General features: G+C 35.2%; 2 protein-coding genes across 2 annotated transcripts; one reads left to right on the forward strand and one right to left on the reverse strand.

The window, feature by feature from the left end:
• The first annotated feature begins 591 nt into the window (after positions 1-591).
• On the forward strand, positions 592-4,384 carry pagr1 (PAXIP1 associated glutamate-rich protein 1). Its single transcript, XM_028476565.1, has 5 exons — positions 592-765; positions 1,020-1,211; positions 2,288-2,600; positions 3,866-3,954; positions 4,029-4,384. The coding sequence occupies exons 2-5, from the start codon at positions 1,058-1,060 to the stop codon at positions 4,262-4,264; spliced, it is 792 nt and encodes a 263-aa protein (XP_028332366.1). The 5' UTR covers positions 592-765; positions 1,020-1,057; the 3' UTR covers positions 4,265-4,384.
• A 1,958-nt stretch (positions 4,385-6,342) lies between these two features.
• Positions 6,343-18,604, reverse strand: tlcd3bb (TLC domain containing 3Bb). The gene is made up of 7 exons (XM_028476756.1): positions 18,208-18,604; positions 15,316-15,518; positions 14,353-14,436; positions 13,774-13,999; positions 12,399-12,494; positions 10,260-10,369; positions 6,343-9,425 (listed from the first exon to the last, which is right to left on the reverse strand). The coding sequence occupies exons 2-7, from the start codon at positions 15,438-15,440 to the stop codon at positions 9,152-9,154; spliced, it is 915 nt and encodes a 304-aa protein (XP_028332557.1). The 5' UTR covers positions 15,441-15,518; positions 18,208-18,604; the 3' UTR covers positions 6,343-9,151.
• Positions 18,605-21,613: the final 3,009 nt, after the last annotated feature.

Consider the following 21,613-nt stretch of genomic DNA (forward strand, 5'->3'; position numbering starts at 1 on the left):
ATTCTCCCCCCCCCCCCCCCCCCCCCCCCGCTGAAATCTATCTTAGACAATAAGTGATTTGTGATGGATGAAAAAAAGTTGGACTAATTTGAAAAGCAATAACAAAAAAACAAAAAAAAATATAGAATTCTTTGACGACTTTAAAACATTTGATGAGAATTTGGTGAACAAAGGAAAACATATGCATTAACATGGATGTAGATTTGTTTGACTTTAATCAAAGAAAAAAGTGTTTAAATGCTTTTTTTTTGTTGAAAACATCTATTTTTAATTGAAGTGATTTTTTATTTGATTGAAATGTTTTTTTTTTTTTTAATTAAATAATAAAGACACAAATCTACCTCGTTAATGCATGAAAATTGGAAACACAATCTAATCATATAAACCATATATATTTAAAACGTACAATATATTAATAAAATTAAATCATGAAAAAGATAGTGATGTGTATATAAAACGCAATCTTTAATAAAACACCAGAAAAAAAAGATTTTTTTTTTATTTATTTATTTTAATGCAAAACACTAAAATAAGCGCTGAGCGGGTTTGTGTTAGGCGGGAAGCCGTCCTCTCTATCTGGCAACCCTGCAGGCAGGCCGTCACTACTCATGAGTGTCTTCCAAACCAAAATGGCGCTATGTTTACGTCTCTGCATGACCGTTTTTATCACTTACCAAGTCTCATGGGGAGTTTTATGAGTTTTATCGCCTGGAAAAAGATTTGAAACATAATTCCAGACCTGAAGCACTGACTCACGGGTGATCGGTAGGAATAGTTTGATTGTGAACTAGTTGCTGTTTGTTTAGCTTGGCGGACAGGCCTGACGTTAGCTAGGTTCCGTCTGAATGAGGATTACACCTAATTGTTAGTTGTGTGACAAATAATTGCAGATGTCGGATTATGACTAATTTCTACTACTATTGCGGTGTTGATATTATAGTTTTAATCAGAAGCTTTTATTGATCGCTGCTGCTAGTTTTAGTTTGTATAAAAATGTGCGGTTCTTGTGTTTTTGGCAGATCTGAGGAGGATTTGAAGTTTCCCAGGTTGTAGCAGGATGCAGGCTGAAGCCCCGGACTGTGTCCTGAGGGAGGGAATCCAGGCTTTGGATGTGAAGGACTCAGAGAAACCAGAGGAGGACAGTGTAGATGTACAGAATGCAGAGATGACAGCTGCTACAGAGGAGGACTCAACCAGCAAAGATCCATCAGGTAGAAATTCACTGATTCACTGATCCTATTCATTCATTCATATATATATATATATATATATATATATATGCAAATTTCACACATTACAGCAAGTTCTTTTAGTCTTTTTTTTGTGTCTTTTGATATTATGTTGCGGTTTCATTTATTCAGACAACTTTATATTTCCAGTAAACTTTGACCTCCTGACATTTTTCGACCGTCAACTGTCAGTCTTCTTCAGAGGTGTCTGCTGATGGCTTTGATGTTTTTTTGACTTAAACGTGGAAACATGTCACGAGATCAATGTAAATTTCCTGAGAAACAAAGTCCTGAAAAAATGTTGTCGGAATAAATGAAACCTTGACATACAAATGTAGACATTTATCTGTTTTTTTTTTTTTTTTTTTACAAAATCACACTTTTTTATGGAAATGCCAGTAAAACAAAAAATAACTAGAAAAAGTAAAACAATGATTAAAAAAAAAATTAAGTCATAATTATGAGACACTAAGCCATAAGTACGTGATACTATCTCAGAAGTATGAAGTATCACATAATTGACTCATAATTATGACGTTTATCACTTAATTATAACTTTGCATTTCATAATTATGAGACAGTATCTCGTAATCATGACTTGGTATCTCATAATTATGACTTAAGATTTTTTATTATTATTTTACGTTTCCTAATTTTTTTATTTACTGGCGGAAATGGGCTTCCATATTTTTTCGCAATTCTTTTATATTTATTTTTATTTATTAACTAAATGTTTGATAGTTTCAACAAACGTGAAAATAAAAATCACATTTGCAGGTAGTACTAAAGTACTAAACTTGCAGTTTGACATTACTATTTGCAACTAGAGCTTAACAAACACTATCCTAACATAATCCTAATTTTCCAAATTCACACTTTCACTCTGAAATACGGTAATAATTTATACACAAAACTTAACACTAATATCAATGCTAAGAAGTTACACAGAAAGGGAAAGTGATAACCATTAGAATGTGGCACTATAGAGTTATTATATAATTACAGATGAATTACTTTAGAAGCTTTCAGTATAATGTGTGTTTTCTGTGTGTGATCAGAGGGAAACACAGACCCAGTGGAGGCAAACAAACCTGATTCTGACCCAGTGCTGGATGCTGAAGGGAAGAAAACCTCCGACAGCGACTGGGAAGTTGCGTACAGCGACGAAGAAATGCAGGATTCCAAGAGTTGGATGCCTCCCCCAGCTGAGATTAAAAGACTTTATGAGCTCCTGGCTAAAGGGGAGATGCTGGAGCTAAACTACGAGCCCCTTCCTAGGAGGCCCCCGACCCCAGAACGCACCCCGTCACCTGAGAGAGACGAGGACGACGAGGCGGAGAAGGAGAGGGAGCGGCAGGAGCGAGAACGAAAGTAGGTTTTATATTTAAATGTATCTAATTTTTCTCTACAGCAGGGGTGTCAAGCTTATTTTAGTTCAGGGGGCCAAATATGAATCAGTTTGAGCTTAGGTGGGTCACAGATTTTAGGCTGAAAAAACATCAAATTCAACATTAGTGTGCCCTGATTGGCACTTCTAAATGATGAAGTATATATATCAGTCCCTGCAGGATCTTGATTTTAGGAATTTGGGGATGTTTTGTGGATTAATTTGAAGAAAATTTGCCAGATTTTGGAAAAATGAAGAGTCCTTTCAGCATTTTAAGATCAAATGTGACTGCTGTCATGTGATACAAGAACGGGAAAACTTAGATTATGGCCATTTAGGGACATTTTGTGGAATAATGTGAAGAAAATTTGCCAGATTTTGGAACAACTGAGAGTTCTTTCCATTGCCATCATGTGATATAACAACTGGAAAACTGAGCTCTGCAAATATTGTGGATTTTAATTGATTTTTTTGTATTTGGAGGGGCTGAGAAATCTACAAATGAATTAGTTGGTAATTTACAAAATGTTTCATGTTTTTTTTCCATTATTTTGACTTTCTTGAGCGGGCTGAATTTGATGATCTAAAGTAGTGTTTCTCAAATGGGGGTACGTGTACTCCTAGGGGTATGTGATGGCACTACATGGGGTACTTGAGAGAGAGAGCATTAACAATTTGGGGTTTTCTATTGTTTATTCTTAGGTAAAAATGATAATCATAATAATTAAGACTGGAAATGATTAAAAAAAACTAGAAATAAATCTATTCATTAGACACTAAATATTGTTTCATTCCACTTATTTACAAAGTTAGATTCTTTAAATTGTGTGTTATCACTCATTCTTTCTCTATAGTTGTTTTTTTTCATAGTATTCTGAGCAAAATGTAATCGGACATAAGGGGGTACTTGGCTTCAGAAATAAGACAACGGGGGTACTTGAGCCAAAAAAGTTTGAGAACCACTGCTCTGAAGGGCCGGATTTGGCCCCTGGGGCATGAGTTTGGCACGTTTAGGAGATTGTGATTAAAGTTTTACAAAATCTAATTTTATAATAAACTCCATGGTTTTGCCTAAAACTGTTTTCCTAATTTTTAAGTCGTATTCTAAAAGCATTTTAATATATGACTTCTCGAGCGAGCCGAATTTGATGATCTAAAGGGCCAGATTTGGCCCCCAAGCCATGAGTTTGACACGTGTGATCTATAGGTTTGTGAAGTCAGTATTAATGAGCTTGTGTTTTAATTCCAGGCCTCCGTCTCCGACTGAGTTTGACTTTGATGAAGAACATCTGCAAACGACACCGAAAAACGCCTTCATCAAGAGACGTAGAACACCAGGTCTGACACTGATGGATGTGTAAAGTAAAGTGTTGAAACTGTGGCGTTCTCTGACCTTCTTCCCTCTCCCTCAGGATCTTCTGCTCGCTCGTCTGTGAAACGTGAAGCGCGGCTGGACAAAGTGCTGTCGGACATGAAACGCCACCGTAAGATCGAGGAACAGATCCGACGAACGGGGCACGATCTCTTTAAGAGTGAGAAAAAGGTGGAGGAGGCGCTGTCTCCAAACAGCCAGAAAGAACGCGAGAAGGAGAGGGAGCGAGACAGCAATCCAAACACCATCTTCTCCCCCAGACAGAGAAGATACTAAAGTATTGACACACGAGGACTCGCCTTTCTGCGGCTTTTCTCTAAACTTGAATTTTGTAACGAGTTTTTGTAAGTTTTCTGTGTTTTGTATAATGGCAATAAACATTTGACCCCTTTGGAACCTCGTTTTGTATCTGAAGTTATGGGTGATTATGTTTTAAAGTTTTTATCCCCCTCTTTAAACTAACTGATTAAAAGCAAAGTTATTCCAGCAAGTTGATTTTATCTTCTTTTTTCAAGTAATATGTTAAGTTTTCATTTATTCAAACAACCTTTTCCAGGAAATTTACTTTAATCTCCTGGCATGTCTCGACTGCCAACAGTCAGTCTTCCTCAGAGGCATCTAGTGATTGCTTTGATGTATCCTTATGAGTTAATTCTTCAGGAATGAGTTATTTCCTGGAGAACTTAAGACATGTTGAAACAACTGACAAGAGATTCAAGTAAATTTCTTCAAAAAAGTTGTCTGAATAAATGAAATCTTAACATATTAGAACCAAAGTTATTGGTTGTAAATTATAATCTGTATCCCGATCGATGGATTAAATATTTTTAAGCAGCATTAAAAGCACGTTTTGAAACGTTAAATTTAAGGAACATTTCTGACTCTTTTCTATTCCTCCTTTGCTTGGAGTGAAATACGACTGGGACGGGACTTACTTTGTTGTAAATTATATTTAAATGATTAAGTATATCAGTTCCTGTGAAATTTTTACTTAAATTTCCCTGATTTTGGCCATTTAGGGACATTTTGTGGAATAATGTGAAGAGAATTTGCCAGATTTTGGAACAACTGAGAGTTCTTTCAACTGGAAAACTGAGCTCTGCAAATATTGTGGATTTTAATAGAATGTTTGTATTAGTAGGGGCTGAGATATCAACAACTATTAGTAGATAATTTACAAAATGTTCATGTTTTTTTTCTTTAAATTTTACTCTCTTGAGCAGGCTGAATTTAATGCTTAAATGGGTCAGATTGGACCCCCGAGCCTTGAGTTTGACACGTGATTTACAACATGCATTGATCGATAATTAATCAACCACACCAATAAACAGTATGTAATTATACCATATGCATCAACAACTAAATTACAATAAACACAATTGCCAATTACTAACAAATAACAGTTATATAAAAATATATTACTACTATAATTATATTTTGAGTTTATATATGTATAATTAAGGGATTTACAATATACAATAGTATAATATATAGCAATACTTAGTTGCCATCATTACAATGTGATCTTAGTAATGAATAAATATCAGTTATGGCGGTTTATATTGATAAAATAAATAATTAAAATGACAAATCTAATTTTATAATAAACTGCATGGTTTTGCATCAAAACGTTTCCCTTATTTTTAAGTCTTATTCTAAAGGCAGTTTTATACATGCTAAATTTTTCAGAAAACTATTTTAAGGGATAATTGTGTTAATATTTGTTTTTCCATTTAAAAGAAAAGGAATATCGTGTTAAAAAAAAAAAAGTAGGAAAACTAAACCTTTGTTTATTGGCTCAATTTGCACACTAATGTTTTTTTTTTTTTACTTCCATCATGAGAAAATAAATTGTAAATGCTTGAAAATTATTTAAAAAAAAAAAATAAAAAATCGAGTAAAACTCTGCACCGCCCCCTGGTGGCAAATTTCTTCTCTATTTGGGGAAGAAAAAAAAGAAGAGTCAAAGCATGTTCAGGACAGAGAAGTATATTTTAGATAAGTTTGAGTAACAATACAGCCTTCACATAAGGCTCAGAAGCATAGAGTATAATAGGTATGCATTAAATATGCATTCGAAACCACAAACCAAATAAATAAATAAATTAATACTTACAAATAAATAACGAGCATTGTGTGGAGGAATATACAGTACATCTGTTGAAATGTTTTCAGGTTTTTTGTCAAGAAGCAGTATACCTTTAGGGTTTTCCATGAAGCAGGGGAATGGCTTTTCTGCTGTTCTGTGTTCGACATGCCCACAGTATTCCAGATGCTTTGGCACACACACACCACCCCGTCTTGATGGATTTTAAGCTTTTAGGGGATTTTTTTTCCTTTTTTTATTTTAACTCTTTCTTGACCTATTTCTACGACAGTGTAGCTGCTTGAAACAAATGACGAACTCTTGAAAAACCCAAAGCCAGTTTTTTGTTCATTAAAAGGTTCATAGAACCAGCGGCTTTAAATAAACGGCTCATTGTTTGGAGCATTTCACACTGAGGTGGTTAAATCAACAAAGTGAATGTTAATAGAAATAATACTAGAAAAAAGAAACATTAAAACAAACGTGCTGCATGTTGCTTAGAGGAGAGGCTTCTACAGTTGCTTCACTTTTGGTTCCCTCGACAAAGCTGAAAAACGCTTTTGAATCCCTTTGTAAAAAATAATCCTGGCAAAAAAAAAAACACAAATGTTTTGGGAATAACATCAGCACCAGACGGGGAAAAAAAGGAAAAAATGGGTTACGTTAAGGTCCGTTAACACTTCCTGTGGATGGGAGATGAGAGAATACGGATCAAAATCTACAGAGAAACAAGCAGCAGTTTTTGTTTTTCCGACTAATGCTGAACTGGAATTGTTCGAATGCACTGAAAAAAAAGGGGGGAAAAAAATCAAATAAATAAAAACAAACTAAGAACACATCCCGACCTAACACCGATGCATGTGGAAAAGACAATTTTACATCTGCTATGTACAACCGTCACATGTTTTTTCCATCTGAGGAGAGCCATGACCTCTTTTCCAGAGGATAAGAATTAAAAAAAAAAAAAAAAACTATTAGAAAATAAACGATCGGGAGAAGGGATAAGGCAGCAGATTACAGTCGGAGATGATCTCCCTTCTAACGATGAGTCAGTCTGCAGGTTGGTTACATTTTTTGTTAGAGTGACAGTGACTACATAGAGGATACAGATAGTAAACACTAACAAGTCAAAATACTGCTTAGCTGGGTTTTCTTCTTCTTTTTTTTTTTTGGAGGCCGTCTCTTTTTACTAAGACGAACAAGGCCTTCAATCTACAGCAAACATACTAACATACAATATAATACATTCCTATTGTCCTTCTCTGCCAATACTGGGAGGCAGAGAGGACTGAGTTGGATCTAAATGAGGGGAAAAATGAGCCACTTTTTCTTACTATACATCGGGCAGATCCTCTCAGGTCAGTGCATGTTCAGTGCCTGATGACATCTTAAATACTGACTGTTGAAGCCAGACGTCAGCTAGTTGTAGTTAGCTGCTTGCTAGCTAGCTGCGGGACTTGAAGGCTATTTCAGGCCTCTGTTTCAAGCATGATTGGGGTCAATTACAATTGCAGTCATTCCGGCAATTTCTTTTTGAATAACAAGTTAGATTTAATTCATTCAGAAAAAATTCTCTCAGGAAATTTACTTTGATCACATGACATGTTTCGACTGCCAATTGTCAGTCTTCCTCAGAGGTGTCTGCTGCCCGCTTTGATGAGTTCTTTTTGGGGGAGGCAAGAAAAACATGGCAAAGAACATCAAAGCAATCAGCAAGCGTCTCTGAGGAAAACTGACAGTCGGCAGTCAAAACGTCATGAGATCAAAGTAAATTTCCTGGAAGAAAAGTTGTCTGAATAAATGAAACCTAACATGTTATTTGAAAAAAAAAAAAAGAACTTGCTGGAATTATTTTACAGTTGATTTAATAAATGGGTCAAAACTGACTCAGTGATTGTGATTGAACTTTAAGAATGTAATTGTATTTCACTTTCAGAGGGAAAATAATACTTGTAATTGTGGGAATGCAAAAATGCGAAAGATCCATTTTTTTTCTTGCTCTTCCATTCATATTTTGGCATGCTATTACTCTGCCAATTCTTAATCGATCTACACCATTCGAATATCAAAATCCTATGCTGCTTAGTGTCAATGCTGCTTTGTAATTCGTAAAATGCTAACACTTATTTTAAATGTTATATTAGGTATTTTGCCTTTACTGTAAACTGGTATATCTCTGTCAATTTTTAACTCAGAGACACCATTTTAGCTCCACAATGTTGTCCACTGTTTAATCTACAATTCTATGTAATTATACATTTATAGGAATTATTTAATTGACTGTCATGCCTAATGCAAATCTTAACCGATTTACACCATTCAAAGATCAAAATGTTCTGCTCCTTAGTGACAATAACATCTTATTTGTAAAATGATAACTTCTCTTACTTTTAATGCAATTTAATGTTTTTTGCAAATTAGGCAGCTTTTGCAATCCTTAGAGTGCTTATCTGCTAGAGTAGGACAACTCCTGGTAAAGCTTTAATCCTGCAGCTACATCCACAATTTATATCTAAAAACGTTGCTACAATGTTCCTCTTTCTTATAATTATACTTTTAGTGGGAATGCTTAGCATTTACCTCTTATTTAGCTTCCACAAGTACAACTTTTACCCACAGACTTCTATGTGCAGCTGTAGCTCAGTGTGATCAGAGCCAGCTTCTGCCTTCCTTTGAGCAATCATCATGATGAACCTGGTTCAAATCTTGCCCTGCACAATGTCTGTAACTCTGAATAACTGTTTGTTAAATACTGAATGACTTAACATAATGCTGTGAGTACTGCCTATAAATATCTAAGCTCTTGGTAATGTGAACAAACTTGTGTTCATTGACAATAAACACATACAACCAAAGGAGTTGGCAATCTTTTTTCACATTCCCATTTGCATTGGCGCTGCAATGCAAATTTGTCTAGTTTATATTGTAATTGGAAGTCAGTCACCGTAATCAAGTTGTAATTGAACAATGTAATTGACCCCAACCCTGGACTTTCAAGTCGGGCTTGTTCACTCATTGTTTTACATCCTTTACATACTCATTGGTACATTCACCTCCCCCCCATCCCTCCACTCATCTCAGTGAGCGGCCAGCTCAGGCTCTGTGGAGCTGGTGCTGTAGCCGTTAGCGGGCTGGGGCAATGTGTTTCCATCCGCCTGGTGCTCCTTAGAGGGAGCAGAGGTTTTGCTGCTGCGCGGTCTCTGAGATCGAGACGTGCCCAGGAATAGCCGCAGAGCGCGTCTGCAAATGAGCGAGAACCAGTAGAGCTGTGGAGCCATGAGCAGAGCGGCCCCCAGGTTACAGTGCCAGGGCACCGACAGCGGAACCATGTGGAAGGGAATGGACGCGTACCTGGGCCAAAAAATAAATGAAGAGAACAGACTTACATTTAGTAATTCAAATTCAACAACTCAAAATAAACTAAAGGCTTTAATCTATTTACTATTTGTTCTTTGGTTATTTTGTTTTAAAACCAAATAAAAATAACTAATAAGCTATGTGGTTATTTTGTTTTTTTGACTTAAAACCTAAACAAAATTACAGAAAAATCAAAAACCAGACAATCAGTGTTTTTTTGATTTTTTAAGGATGTTACAAAAACAATGCACGTGATTAAAGGAACCAAAGGTGGTGTAATTAATCTACTGGTGCTCCTCGTTTCTTGTGATCAACTTCAGTGTGTTGACGGTGGCTGTTAGTAGCTAGCAGTATTATAATGTGCAAAATAAATATATTTACTGGACTCAAACAAGCTGTGTAATTGTTTCTGCAAGTGTCAAATGGTAGAACTTCTAATATCCATTGTTTCTCACACCAGCTTCACAGTCGATAAGTTATTCACCAGTTTATCTGGATACTATTTGGACCGTAACACTGATCGCTCTAACAGAATGTGACGCGTTAAGGCTCATGCTTTCATTTCTTCGTAAATATCCAAATATCTCACGGACAGAACAAAATTTCACCATTAATGTTTTAATTTTGAAACAGAAAAACATTTCTTTTGTGGTTTTTGTTGTTTCTGTATTTCTGTTTTGGTTTTATGTTAGTAAAACAAAAATAACCACACTTTTTATTTGTTATTTTTGTTTTAAAACGAAATAGCCAAAAAAACGAACAGTAGACTGATTGGCTTTGACCCAGGCTCAGCGAGACGGCCGTACAGAGATGGAAAGAAAGACATACCTTCCATAGACGTAGTAGAGGTAAGGGAAGAGTAGAACTCGACAGATGAAAAAAGTGATCAGCATAAGAGCCCCATTCACTTTGTGCAGCAGAGTGTGTTGCTTTTTATACTGAGAGCGAGAAAAAACATAAGGAGAGAAAGAAAGAAAAAGAAAAGCAAGCAGTACAGTTCTGTGAAAGCCAGCGATGTTAATCTTCTTAATCTTCTGCAATTGTTATATTGTTAATTAATACCAGGGTTGGGGTCAATTGCATTTTTCAGTTACAATTATGATTTCAATTACCCATGTTCATATACAATTCAGCTACAATTACAGTAACCGGCATTTGACATGATAATTTTCATACCCTGAAAGTGAATTAAAATTACGTTCTCAATTACAATTAATCCCAATTACTGAGTCTGAAATAAATTACCCCTTAAACTTAGCCTTCCTCTTGTGTTAGCTTCCTGTTAGCATTATGATAACAGGTCAGTTTTGACCCACATCTTAAATCTAAACAGAAAACACACTAAAAAATATTATCTATCAAGTTTCGCGGTGAATGAAATTAAAATATAATTGACAGATTTTAGAGAATTTTCATGCCAATTACAATTATAAAGTCAATTATCTAAACTCAATTACAATTCAAATATGATTACAACGGCAACATATTTTTGATATTACAATTATAACTATGACATAATTGTAATTAATTACCAATTACAAGACTACAATTATAATTGACCTCAACCCTGATTAATACTGAGATCTGTTATTGCTATCTATTCTGTGTGATCGTAACACGCAGTGATGGTACAGTGGCTGATTTCTACTGGGAATAGTAGGACTGTGTCCATCAGTGCAACTCTTTTGTGTCCTGCTCATTAACTCCAATTTTAATTTATTTCTCACTTCCAGATCACCTGCACGAGAGAGATAACCACAACACACACGCATGCACACACACGCACACACACGCACGCACGCACACGCACACACCATCCCCCAATAAATACTAGAGTTGTCAACACAAGCACTGCTTTTGTTCTCTTATCTGACAGCCAAATGTTGTTAGCAGGGCGAGGGGGGAGGGGTGTGTCCCGTGACTAGAGAGAGGGACAAACTGATAGGGTTAAGGTCAATTACATTTTTCAATTCCAATGAAGTCTTCAATTATCAACAATGTTCAATTACAACTCAATTCCAATTTCCTTGAGAGTAAACTACAATTGTGTTCTCAATTACTAAAGTTCAATTACAATTCATCACAATCAATGAGTCTTTAATAAATAAGCCCAGTCAATTTCGGTACTTTAATTCAGTCTAAGTAGTATTAAGGATCCTACTAAAGAAATGTGAATTTTTTCACATTTAATTTTGCTCCAATGGCTTGTGTTTTTCAGATTTTTGGCACGTTCTGTACTTTAATTCAGTCTAACCCCCATTTAAGCGTCTTCCACATTTTGACCCATGTCTTAAATCAGCTGTAGAAATATCATCCATCATCTAATTTGGTTCTCATCTCTTGGTTAAATTGTTAGACTTCCTTATTCATGAAAATATTGGTATTAATATTTTTGGTGAGGGCGTCTGAGCCTTATTTCTGTCAGTATACCGCTCAATTTCAAATTTTTTAAATGATAAAATGATCATCAAGAGAACTGACACGTAGTGGGAAAACTTGATAAAACTGATTTTAACTGTTAACTGCTTTTAAATACATATTAAATGACCATTTTTATAGAATTTTCATGCCATTTATAATTAGTAAATTATCTGAACTAAATTACAATTACAACAGCAACAAATTGTTTTGAATTACAAATACAAGTATAATTCTGTCATAATTCTGTATCTAATTATCAATTACATGATTACAATTACAATTGACCCCAACCCTGCCAACGACTAATCACAGCTGGGATGAGAATCCTACAACATTCCTGTTTTTTTTTTTTTTTTTTGACCAATTAAAGACCGAAGCTTCTGACAGGAGCCATAGGGTATGAACACGTTGCATGCTGGGAATAACTGGAAGTACATTCTTTAATGGATTAAAAGTGGAAGTGAAAGATCAAGAATGCGAAAGAACTTCAGTGAGAAACGTGCACACATGCAGTGAAATCCTTCTTTGATGTGGACACATATTTACCTGAATGAGTATTTTTCCTAAGCAGACCGACGGAGTGCTGAGCTCAGCCATGAACATGATACCTTGGAAATAATCTCCCTTCCCTTGTCGCCAAAACTGGAGGGGAAAAAAAATAAAAAAATAAAGAATGATTACTTTCCCCACTGACAGATTTTTCAGTCCATTTGAAATCAATACTGTGAGTAGGATTTACACCAATCTGATCGGCTAGAACGGTGGACACAGAAGGCTCAAAAATCCTGATCGTGTGAAGCCAAACTGTGAGGAGGTAAATGTTTAGCTGGAGCCAAGAACAGAAACATTTTTCAGCTTCAACAAATAAAGCTCTTTGTATACTTGGCTTTAGTTGCCGTCGTAGCTTTTCCTGCATCTGTATATTTAAGAGTCAAATGATAGTCCATTGTTGTATGAATCTGTGATAACCACATTTATTTATTTATCTGAATAATATCCACTGTTATCCAGGAAGTTTAGTATTATTTGGCCCATAGTATATAGTCATCTTAAAGATGTGAATCCTTGTTTTAATCTGAATTAAAATGGCTTAAAAGTGACCAAAAATGGTGGAATAGGTGGTGAAATGAGATTTTAAATAGCACAGAAATCGGTTAAAATTATTGCAAATTAGAGTGAGCAAAAACTGACAGAAAAAGTGGTTAAAAAAAAAAAAAAAAGTTCCTAGTGTCAATATTGACTTAAAAAAGGCAGAAATTGGGGGTGGGGGGTTGGGGGTAATACAATTTTAAAAAGTAGGAACAACTAGTTTAAACTGGCAAATAATGGGCATGATAAATTGTGAATGTGGCTAATTTTTTTTGTCATTTTCTTTATTTATTTCATTCAAAAGTAAAACAATAAACTAAAAAATAAACAGTCTTAGCAACAAAACTTCCAAATCATCACATTTTGAATGAAAAGGAGTAGAAGAGAAGATGAATCTTATAGTATCTGCCCCATTGTTGCCTTTCAATACCGCAACACGGTATTGGGAAAAATAAGCATGAAATATAGTAAAAAGAGGTTAAAAGTGACAATACTGGGTCAACATATGCAACATTAGGTGGGAAAAGTTGTGGAAATGGTTTATAAGTGCTGAAAATGTCAGAAATGAGAGTAATGTAGCAAAAATGCATTAAAATAAGCAAAAATATGGTAAGAAAAAGTGACAAAAATATGTTAAAACATGGCAAGTTTGGTGTAGTTGCAGAAAATTTTCCTAGCTTATTGAAGGCATCTGGCGACCCCTTGGCAATGTCTCACGACTCCAAATGGGGTCCTGACCCCAAGGTTGAGAACTCCTGGAGTGGTGGGACTCAATCTATGGGATACTGTTGCAAAAACATTTAGACACTAAGCACCAAGACTGATGTATTACCACAGAGACAGGGAAGCAGACGGTAACCATGACGACGTGGTGCAGCACCATGAGGAACTCGCGCCGCAGGTAGCTGGTCAGCGCCGACCTTACGTGTTGCGGAGTCGCTGGGGCCTCCTCGTGCCCTTTGACCCGCGTCTTGTACCAGTAACACATGAACATAGCGTAGATATCGTATACAAAGTAGGGAACGGCGAACATGATGTAAGAGCTTGTCAGCCAGTGCCTGCAGAGAGAAGAAGAAGAGGCTGAGAAAGTGAACGTAAAAAACTGTTTACCGTTACATGAGCCAACACATAAACCAAGACACACAAATCTCGGTAAAAAAAACAAAAACAAAAAAAATGAAGAAATGAAACCTCTCATTGAAGCTGAAACCGTTGTTAATCCACTGACATTTAAAGCTAAAAGTCAAAATATCATAATAAATCTAACTTTCCTATTGTAACGCGTCTGTCAAAATAAGTAGAAAATGTCAAAATGGCAACGCAAAACCTGCACAATTCATATAATTACAAAAACTAAACACACACAGAAAATTCAATGACATATTCTCTAATAAAGTATTTCTTCACTCACTGGTCCTCAATGATGTCCTCACAGGAAGAGGCAATAATGTAGCCCGCTGAAGAGGCCATGACTGCCTGAAGTGATGACACCAACCTGGGAGCAGAAAGTACTTTACATATAACCACTAAAAAATTACACATCTTTAGCAGCAGCTACAAGGTCAATTTAATGTATGAGGTTTATTACTTATGGTCCATGTATCCACAGATATTAAAGGGAAAGATAATCAGACAATAATATGTTGTTTTCATTTATTACATACTAAAAAATACACTAATGAGATGCAGAAAAACTCAGATTTGCCTAAAACTATATGGAAATGTCGGTCCGAGGACTTAAATTAAAGCACTTTTCGTTTTATTCATGCTGTTATTCTGTCATCAGAAGCACAAACTAGACCAATGTTTAATGTAAAGAAATAGTTAAAAATTTAACTTGGCACAAATTGGTACACATATCCCAATTTTTATTTCAATTTATTTATTATTTGTTTTTTTAATTACTGTATATAATCTTAATTGTATTTGTTTATTTACTTGTATTTTAAATATCGGTATGCTCTGCGTTTAATTTTATTCTGTGTATTTTATTTATTTACTTTCAATTTATATTTTGATTTTACCTATCCGTGTAATGTATACGTGCATATATCAATGGTTATGTGTGTGTCTATATACACACACATACATTTTAACCCTTTTTTTCTAATCTTATGGGGTATCCATTATCCATTGCTTTGGTTGATTATTAGTTTAACACTATTGTTGCCATTATTCCTACTATTACTATCATTGCTACTGTTATTATTGTATATTTTCTTTTGCTGAGGTTTATCCCTAATCCTGTTGTTTTATATATTTATTTTATGCACGTAAATACTCTACTAAATGTGAAAAAACTTTGTTAATTGAGTGCCAAAAATGTGGAATAAAAATAAATTATTAAAAACTAAAATTGAACAAAAACACTTACCTTGCTGATACAATGACTGCGTCTCCTTCGCTCCACCTCAACGCCGGGATGGACTTCAGGCATTGTTTTGACAGCAGGAAAAGGCCTGGAAAGAACACAGATCCAGCAGCCAGAATGGTCAGCATGGTTCCCCGGTTGGTCTGTGAGAGGCTAAAAGTTCAGCAGGAAATCTGGTCCTTGGGATCCGTCGTTCTCTCCTCTTTCTGCAAAGCATAAAGCGTTCAAGTCAGTTCGTATAGATCCTCCAACTGGCAACTACCCCCACTGTATACGCATCGAGCTGCACTCACTTAGATAAACAGACTATCAATGTCCAACATATGTAGCAATGCCTTATCCTCAACACACAGAACGTTCATTATTATTTGAGCCATAGTGTATAGTTATCTTAAAGATGTAAATCCTTGTTTTAATCAGAAATAAAATGGGTTAAAAGTGACTGAAAATGGTGGGAAAAGGTGGAGAAATGGGATTTTAAAAACCACAGAAATTTGTTTAAAGTTGCATATTAGAGTGGCCAAAACAGACAGAAAAAGTGGTAAAAAAAAAAGGGTTCCAAGTGTCAATATTGGAAGAATTAGTAGGAACAATTAGTTTAAACTGGCAAAAAATGGGCATGACAAATCATGAATGTGGTTAAATTGGCAAAACTAAACATGAATTAAAGTGAAAAGAGGTTAAAAGTGTCAATAATGGGACATCATATGTGACATTAGGTGGTAAAAGTGGTGAAAAGCGTTTATAAGTGCCGAAAAATGTCTTGAAAGTGGCAAAAATGTGCAGAAAATGCATCAAAATTTCATGGAGAAGTGGCAGAAATGAGAATAATGTAGCAAAAATGCATTAAAAGGACCAAAAACAAGGCAAGAAAAAGTGATGAAAATGGGTTAAACAAAGGCAAGTTTGGTGTAGTTGCAGAAAAAGGGTAAAAATAAGCAAAAATGGGCTCAAAATGTTGTCTCGCAACACAAAATGTGATCCCGACCCAAAGGTTGAGAACCCTTGATCTTGAACAATAAACACAAAAAATAAGAATGAACAGTGATTATTCCTCAGAAATGGCTTCAATCACGCCATACATGTCAAGAAAATATTGATAATAATATATTGCAATAAATTTACATTTATTTATATTTCCTAATGTTATTCAATTATGTAATTATATGTATTAATTAATTTGCTGCTGGGTTTGAAAGTAAGGAAGCTGCCGGTGAGGTCACTGGGTGCAGACAGATGATGACCCTGGGAGCGTTATTCACTTTCTGGTCAATTCCCCAGTGCTCGTAGCAAAAGCCTGCTTACACCACACATACCAGCTGAGTCATTAAAAAGTTCAAAGTCCATTAGCAAAATACGCACTGCGCTGTTTTATCATCCTGCACGTCTAAAATATTGACACAAAACAGGGATGTCCTTTAAAAACTACTAAGAGATAGTAGACTTAGAGTGACTAGACACTGAAACACCTGTTCATCTTCTGGTAAACGTTGAAAAGAATAAACTCCGTATTTGTAGTTTCAATGAAATAAACGGTCCAGCACACAGTGCATGCTCATGCTAACCATCGCTTGTTGGCGTTCCAGATCTGCCGGTAATGATTTATCTGACGACCAGCTATCTAGGTGTTGATAGAAACATAAGGAAGCCTAAGTATAACTAATGTCTTTCTGCAATATACAGAAGAAAAAAAAGGTTTTGAACACTTTTGTGAACACAATACTTAATTTTAAAAGTTTTAAATTAAAAAGATATATACACAGTCATGCTCTGAGTTCTGGCATGAAATGTTGGCTTTGTTTTTGCTATTTTTTATGTAAATTATTGACTGAAAAAAGAAAGTCAGTTTAAATAAGGAGGGGGGTAAAGCACCACTATTTTTACATTATTATTTTTTTTTTTTTTCACTGAATAAGACATAAAATGTATTTTTACCTTGTTTTAGGATTTGCAAATATATATATATATATATATATATATAAAACATATGTTAACTAGTGCAAGTAAAAATACATAAATTAACATTTACTCAAATAATTTCAATGAATTAAAAAAAAAAAAAAAAAACCTTAAAAAATATGTCTTTTTTTTTTACTTAAAAATCCAATGTAATTTTTAAGTAAATATACAAACTTGTGCAATGATGCAATCGTTGTGATATACTGATATGAACATTATCCTCTGCTTTGCTGACACGTTTAATATTTTATTTTATACAACAGTAAAATATCTATAGTTAATTTGTTTTGAGCTTTAGCAGATGTTTGTGCCGGAATCGATGCATCTGGAGACACTGTGACACACACTTTTAATAAACACACACTCCATTTAGGCATTTAATTACCACTAAAACACAATGATGTATTGAGCCATTTGCTGATTATATGCATCTGTCAAACAGTGCACGATCCATAACTCTGAATATGTCTCATATATTACCGTGTTGACAGTTTTGTGAACTGAAAACTATTTAACCTTAAACTCTAAATGCGTTTCACCCATCATTAATCAGCAACAGTCTTAATTTAACGTGGGAACCAGTAGATGTGAAACTCCTGCATGATGACCCAACCTTATGCGCCTGCTAACAATAAGGCTAACAACCGCTAGCATGAGTTAGTCTTCATCCTTCAATTCGCAGCTTTTTTACACGAATAATAGCGGTTGGTGCTGTTGACACACACATAGATCACTAATAAAAGCCCAATGTGTGAGTATAAGTGCTCTGTGCTCACTCACACATCTGTTAAGTTAGAATAACGTGTGGAATTTGTCATTAGCTTTGTTTGTAGCATGTAGCTTTAGGGCTAACTATTGCCCTCACAGCGCAGCGTGTGACTAGCAGTTTAAGTTCACACATGTCATGGAAGAAGATGGAAGAAGAGTATTATTTACTCTGTGTAGAGTCCAGTCAGCGGCCGGTGGAGGGTCGCGCCCTGCCGTTTAACGTTAGAGATATCCCGGGGGTCTCCGCCTCGATGATCCGCATGTTTAGGTGGCCGTTCCGATGTCTGAAGGGTAGCAGCGGGGAGCTAATGCTAGTTTGACACAGCTTGGATGAAAATGTGAACGCGGGCGGCTCTCCAGGAGCATCTGGACTCAGACCAGCCACCAGTAAACAAGAAGTGTTGGTAAAAACTGACTGATAAACGGAAAGGCGAGGAGCCACAGTGTGGATAACCGAGGGCGGAGAGGAGCGTCTGCTCTGCTCCAGTCGCTATGTCATCTCATCTGTCTCAGATGCAACGTTGACTAACACTGTGGACCGCAGCGCCAGCGACTTCCTACAGGTCCGGTGTTACGGTTCAACTGGTCACCGTTTTACCCACCGACCAACTGTACTGCGCCGCTGGTTGCGACAAATACTCATTTTTATTTTATTTTTCTATTTTTTAACTGAGCAAAAGTGCACAGCATACTATGGAAGACCATTCTCGCCAGTAAAAAAAAAAAAAAAAAAAAACTAGGAAAAGTTAAAAAAAAAAATATATATATATATTTCTAAAAAACTAAGTCTTAATTATGAGATACTATTTCATAATTACGAGATACTTTCTATGGCTCACACTTTTTTTTATTATTATTTTTAAATTTTATACATAAGGCTTACATTACGCAGACATGTATAAGGCAAAAAATCAATTACCAGAAAATACACAAAATGTATTTAGGAATTTGGAGGGAGGTTATCAATTAACATAACTAAAACATCTCTGTACATCTATTTCTATTAATTATTATTGGTGATTATTATATATTATTTGATGTGGCATGGTGATGAGAAGTAGAGAATGTGAATGTGTATGTGTATATATGTGCGTATGTAATGATATACATGTATATATGTATATATACTGTATATATATATTGATTTTATTTAGACAAAGGGGTGAGAGTTTACAAGCTATGCGTTTTCTCCTTTTCAAAATGTAATTTTTTTTTTTTTTGTGCTTCATTATTTTATTGCTTCCTCAAAATCTTCATTTCTATATTATGGTAAATAGCAATCAGGAAGCTTTGTACTATATGCATACTTGGAATAAAATAATAATAATGATAACAGGTGTCATGTCATAGTAATGTCAGCATAATGTCATCCTTTACATATAAAACTTCAAGTATTGTTACCATACTATCGCTAATTATGAGATAATTATATGGCAGAATTTTTTTATGATTATTTTATTTTTCCAAGTTTTTTCTGTATTGTTTTTGTTTTGTTTTGTTTGATAAAGTATGATTATATTAGACAGGATCTTCACTTACATTTCCTTGATTTTGGGAGCTTGGGAAAAAATTTGTAGAATAATTTGAAGAAAATTAGCCAGATTTTGGAAAAATGTAGAGTTCTTTCAACAATTTGAGATTAAAAAAATGACTGTCATCATGTGATATAATAATTGGGAAACTGAGCTCTGTAAATATTGTGATATTATTTGTATTATCTAACAATTTATAATATAATATATATAACTATACTGATCGATATGTGATTTCACTTACTGATTAATAAAACATATTAGTTATGGAACATATGGAGGTGTATATATTTATATTGTCTGCTTAGCATTTGCAAACATTATTCTGATTAAAAACCTAGATGAAAACAATTTAACACATGTGATAAACAGTTGTTTATGTAGACAGTCGAGCGCTGTTTTCCTGTTTTTAATCACGAGGGCAACCGGAAGTCTGCCGCAAAGTAAACTGGTCACTAGCAGACTCACCACACCAGATAACGGAAGCTCATGTTCATGACAAGAGGTGCACGAGCAACAGCAGTTAATTTACACCAGCTGTTTATGGAAATAAAGCGTAAATATTTTTCCCCCAAAACAGAAAAACTACGTCTTCAGCATCAATCAGGAATTATTATTTATGTTTTTGATGTAAAAATACAGTAAGATTAACAACTGGTTACTGCTTTTTGTGGTAATTTTCAGGCAGCATGCCATTATAATCTCTTATATTAGTGAATAACTCGCTTCATTGCAACTGTAATGTGTGAGTTTAAATGTCACTGCATTGCTTAGCATTAGATTTGATGATACAATTAACATAAACTGGGATTTTTCTACAACATCCACAAAATTGTCAATTTATTATCACTGTAAATAAAATTCGGACCATTGAACAAGTGAAAAATGCTTATATTCTTTTGGACATGTCATTTAATAATTGAAATTCTTTGCGTTTGAGATACTTATTCATTTGCAGTTGTATGTCCAGTCATGCTGAGTCATGACTTGGATGTTCTCACACAAGCCTCAGCTTCCACATTAATGCATTAATGGCCCACACTGACCTCTACAGAGTGGGACAAACAGCAATCAATTATTATAAAGAATCTTTTCACACTTGTTCTCAACCTAGGGGTCAGGACCCCTTTGGGTTGGCCAGATGCCTTCAAGAAAATAGGAATATTTTTTTCTGCCTTTTTCTGCTCAGTGCAAGACATTTTCATCACCTATAAATGGTAAATGGACTTGATTTTTATAACGCTTTATTTCGACACTGAAGTAGTCTCAAAGCGCTTTTTACAATATCAGCTCAGTCACCCAAACCCTTCCCACCACTTGTCACATATATTGACTCAATGTCACTTTAAACCTATTTTCTCCACATTTCATGCTTATTTTTGCCAATGTAACCACATTCACAGTTTGTCATGCCCATTTTTTGCCAGGTTAATTACCGCGACCCCCCTTTCTGCCACTTTTAAGCTAATATTGATACTTTGAACCATTTTTACCACTTTTTGTGTCTGTTTATGGCCACTCTAATTTGCAACAAATGAAACCATAACATATTGTTGGAATGGAATCATAAATTTACAATGTTATCAAACAAGCAGTATATACTAACTTGAATGAGGAATATCACTTAGTCATTAAAGGTTTACAATATCACCGAACAAGAAACTCACTTTGGACACAAATGCTGCATCTACTGGTCAATCTCCTTGAGTTACCATGACATCTGCTGAATAAATTGAACTTTAATCTATTATTAAAAAAGAAGACAAAAAGATTCCTGCTAGAATTATCATGCTGAAGTCATGGAAACTTCCAAGCAATCAGCAGATGCCTCTGACGAAGACTGGCAGTTAAAATGAACTAAAGGAAAAAAAATGATTGTGCACGGCGGTGTATTGGTTAGCGCGTCTGCCAACACCCTGACTGTGTGGAGTTTGCATGTTCTCCCCATGTGACCCTGAACAGGAAAAAACAAAGGGGTGGAGTTTGCTGTTCAAATGAGTACACAAAACAATGATGATTTTGCTCTTTTTACTTTGAATTGT

This window comes from Gouania willdenowi, chromosome 19, assembly GCF_900634775.1.
Source record: "Gouania willdenowi chromosome 19, fGouWil2.1, whole genome shotgun sequence".
NCBI classification, from domain to species: domain Eukaryota; kingdom Metazoa; phylum Chordata; class Actinopteri; order Blenniiformes; family Gobiesocidae; genus Gouania; species Gouania willdenowi.

Excerpts from the sequence above, each read along its gene's own strand:
- pagr1 (XM_028476565.1), top strand. The coding sequence starts at position 1,058 with ATGCAGGCTGAAGCCCCGGACTGTGTCCTGAGGGAGGGAATCCAGGCT. Across the intron at positions 1,212-2,287 it reads AACCAGCAAAGATCCATCAG|AGGGAAACACAGACCCAGTG; the intron begins GTAGAAATTCAC and ends GTGTGTGATCAG. Across the intron at positions 2,601-3,865 it reads CGGCAGGAGCGAGAACGAAA|GCCTCCGTCTCCGACTGAGT; the intron begins GTAGGTTTTATA and ends TTTTAATTCCAG.
- tlcd3bb (XM_028476756.1), bottom strand. The coding sequence starts at position 15,440 with ATGCTGACCATTCTGGCTGCTGGATCTGTGTTCTTTCCAGGCCTTTTC. Across the intron at positions 14,000-14,352 it reads GAGGACATCATTGAGGACCA|GCACTGGCTGACAAGCTCTT; the intron begins GTGAGTGAAGAA and ends TTCTCTCTGCAG. Across the intron at positions 10,370-12,398 it reads TAGGAAAAATACTCATTCAG|TATAAAAAGCAACACACTCT; the intron begins GTAAATATGTGT and ends TCTCGCTCTCAG.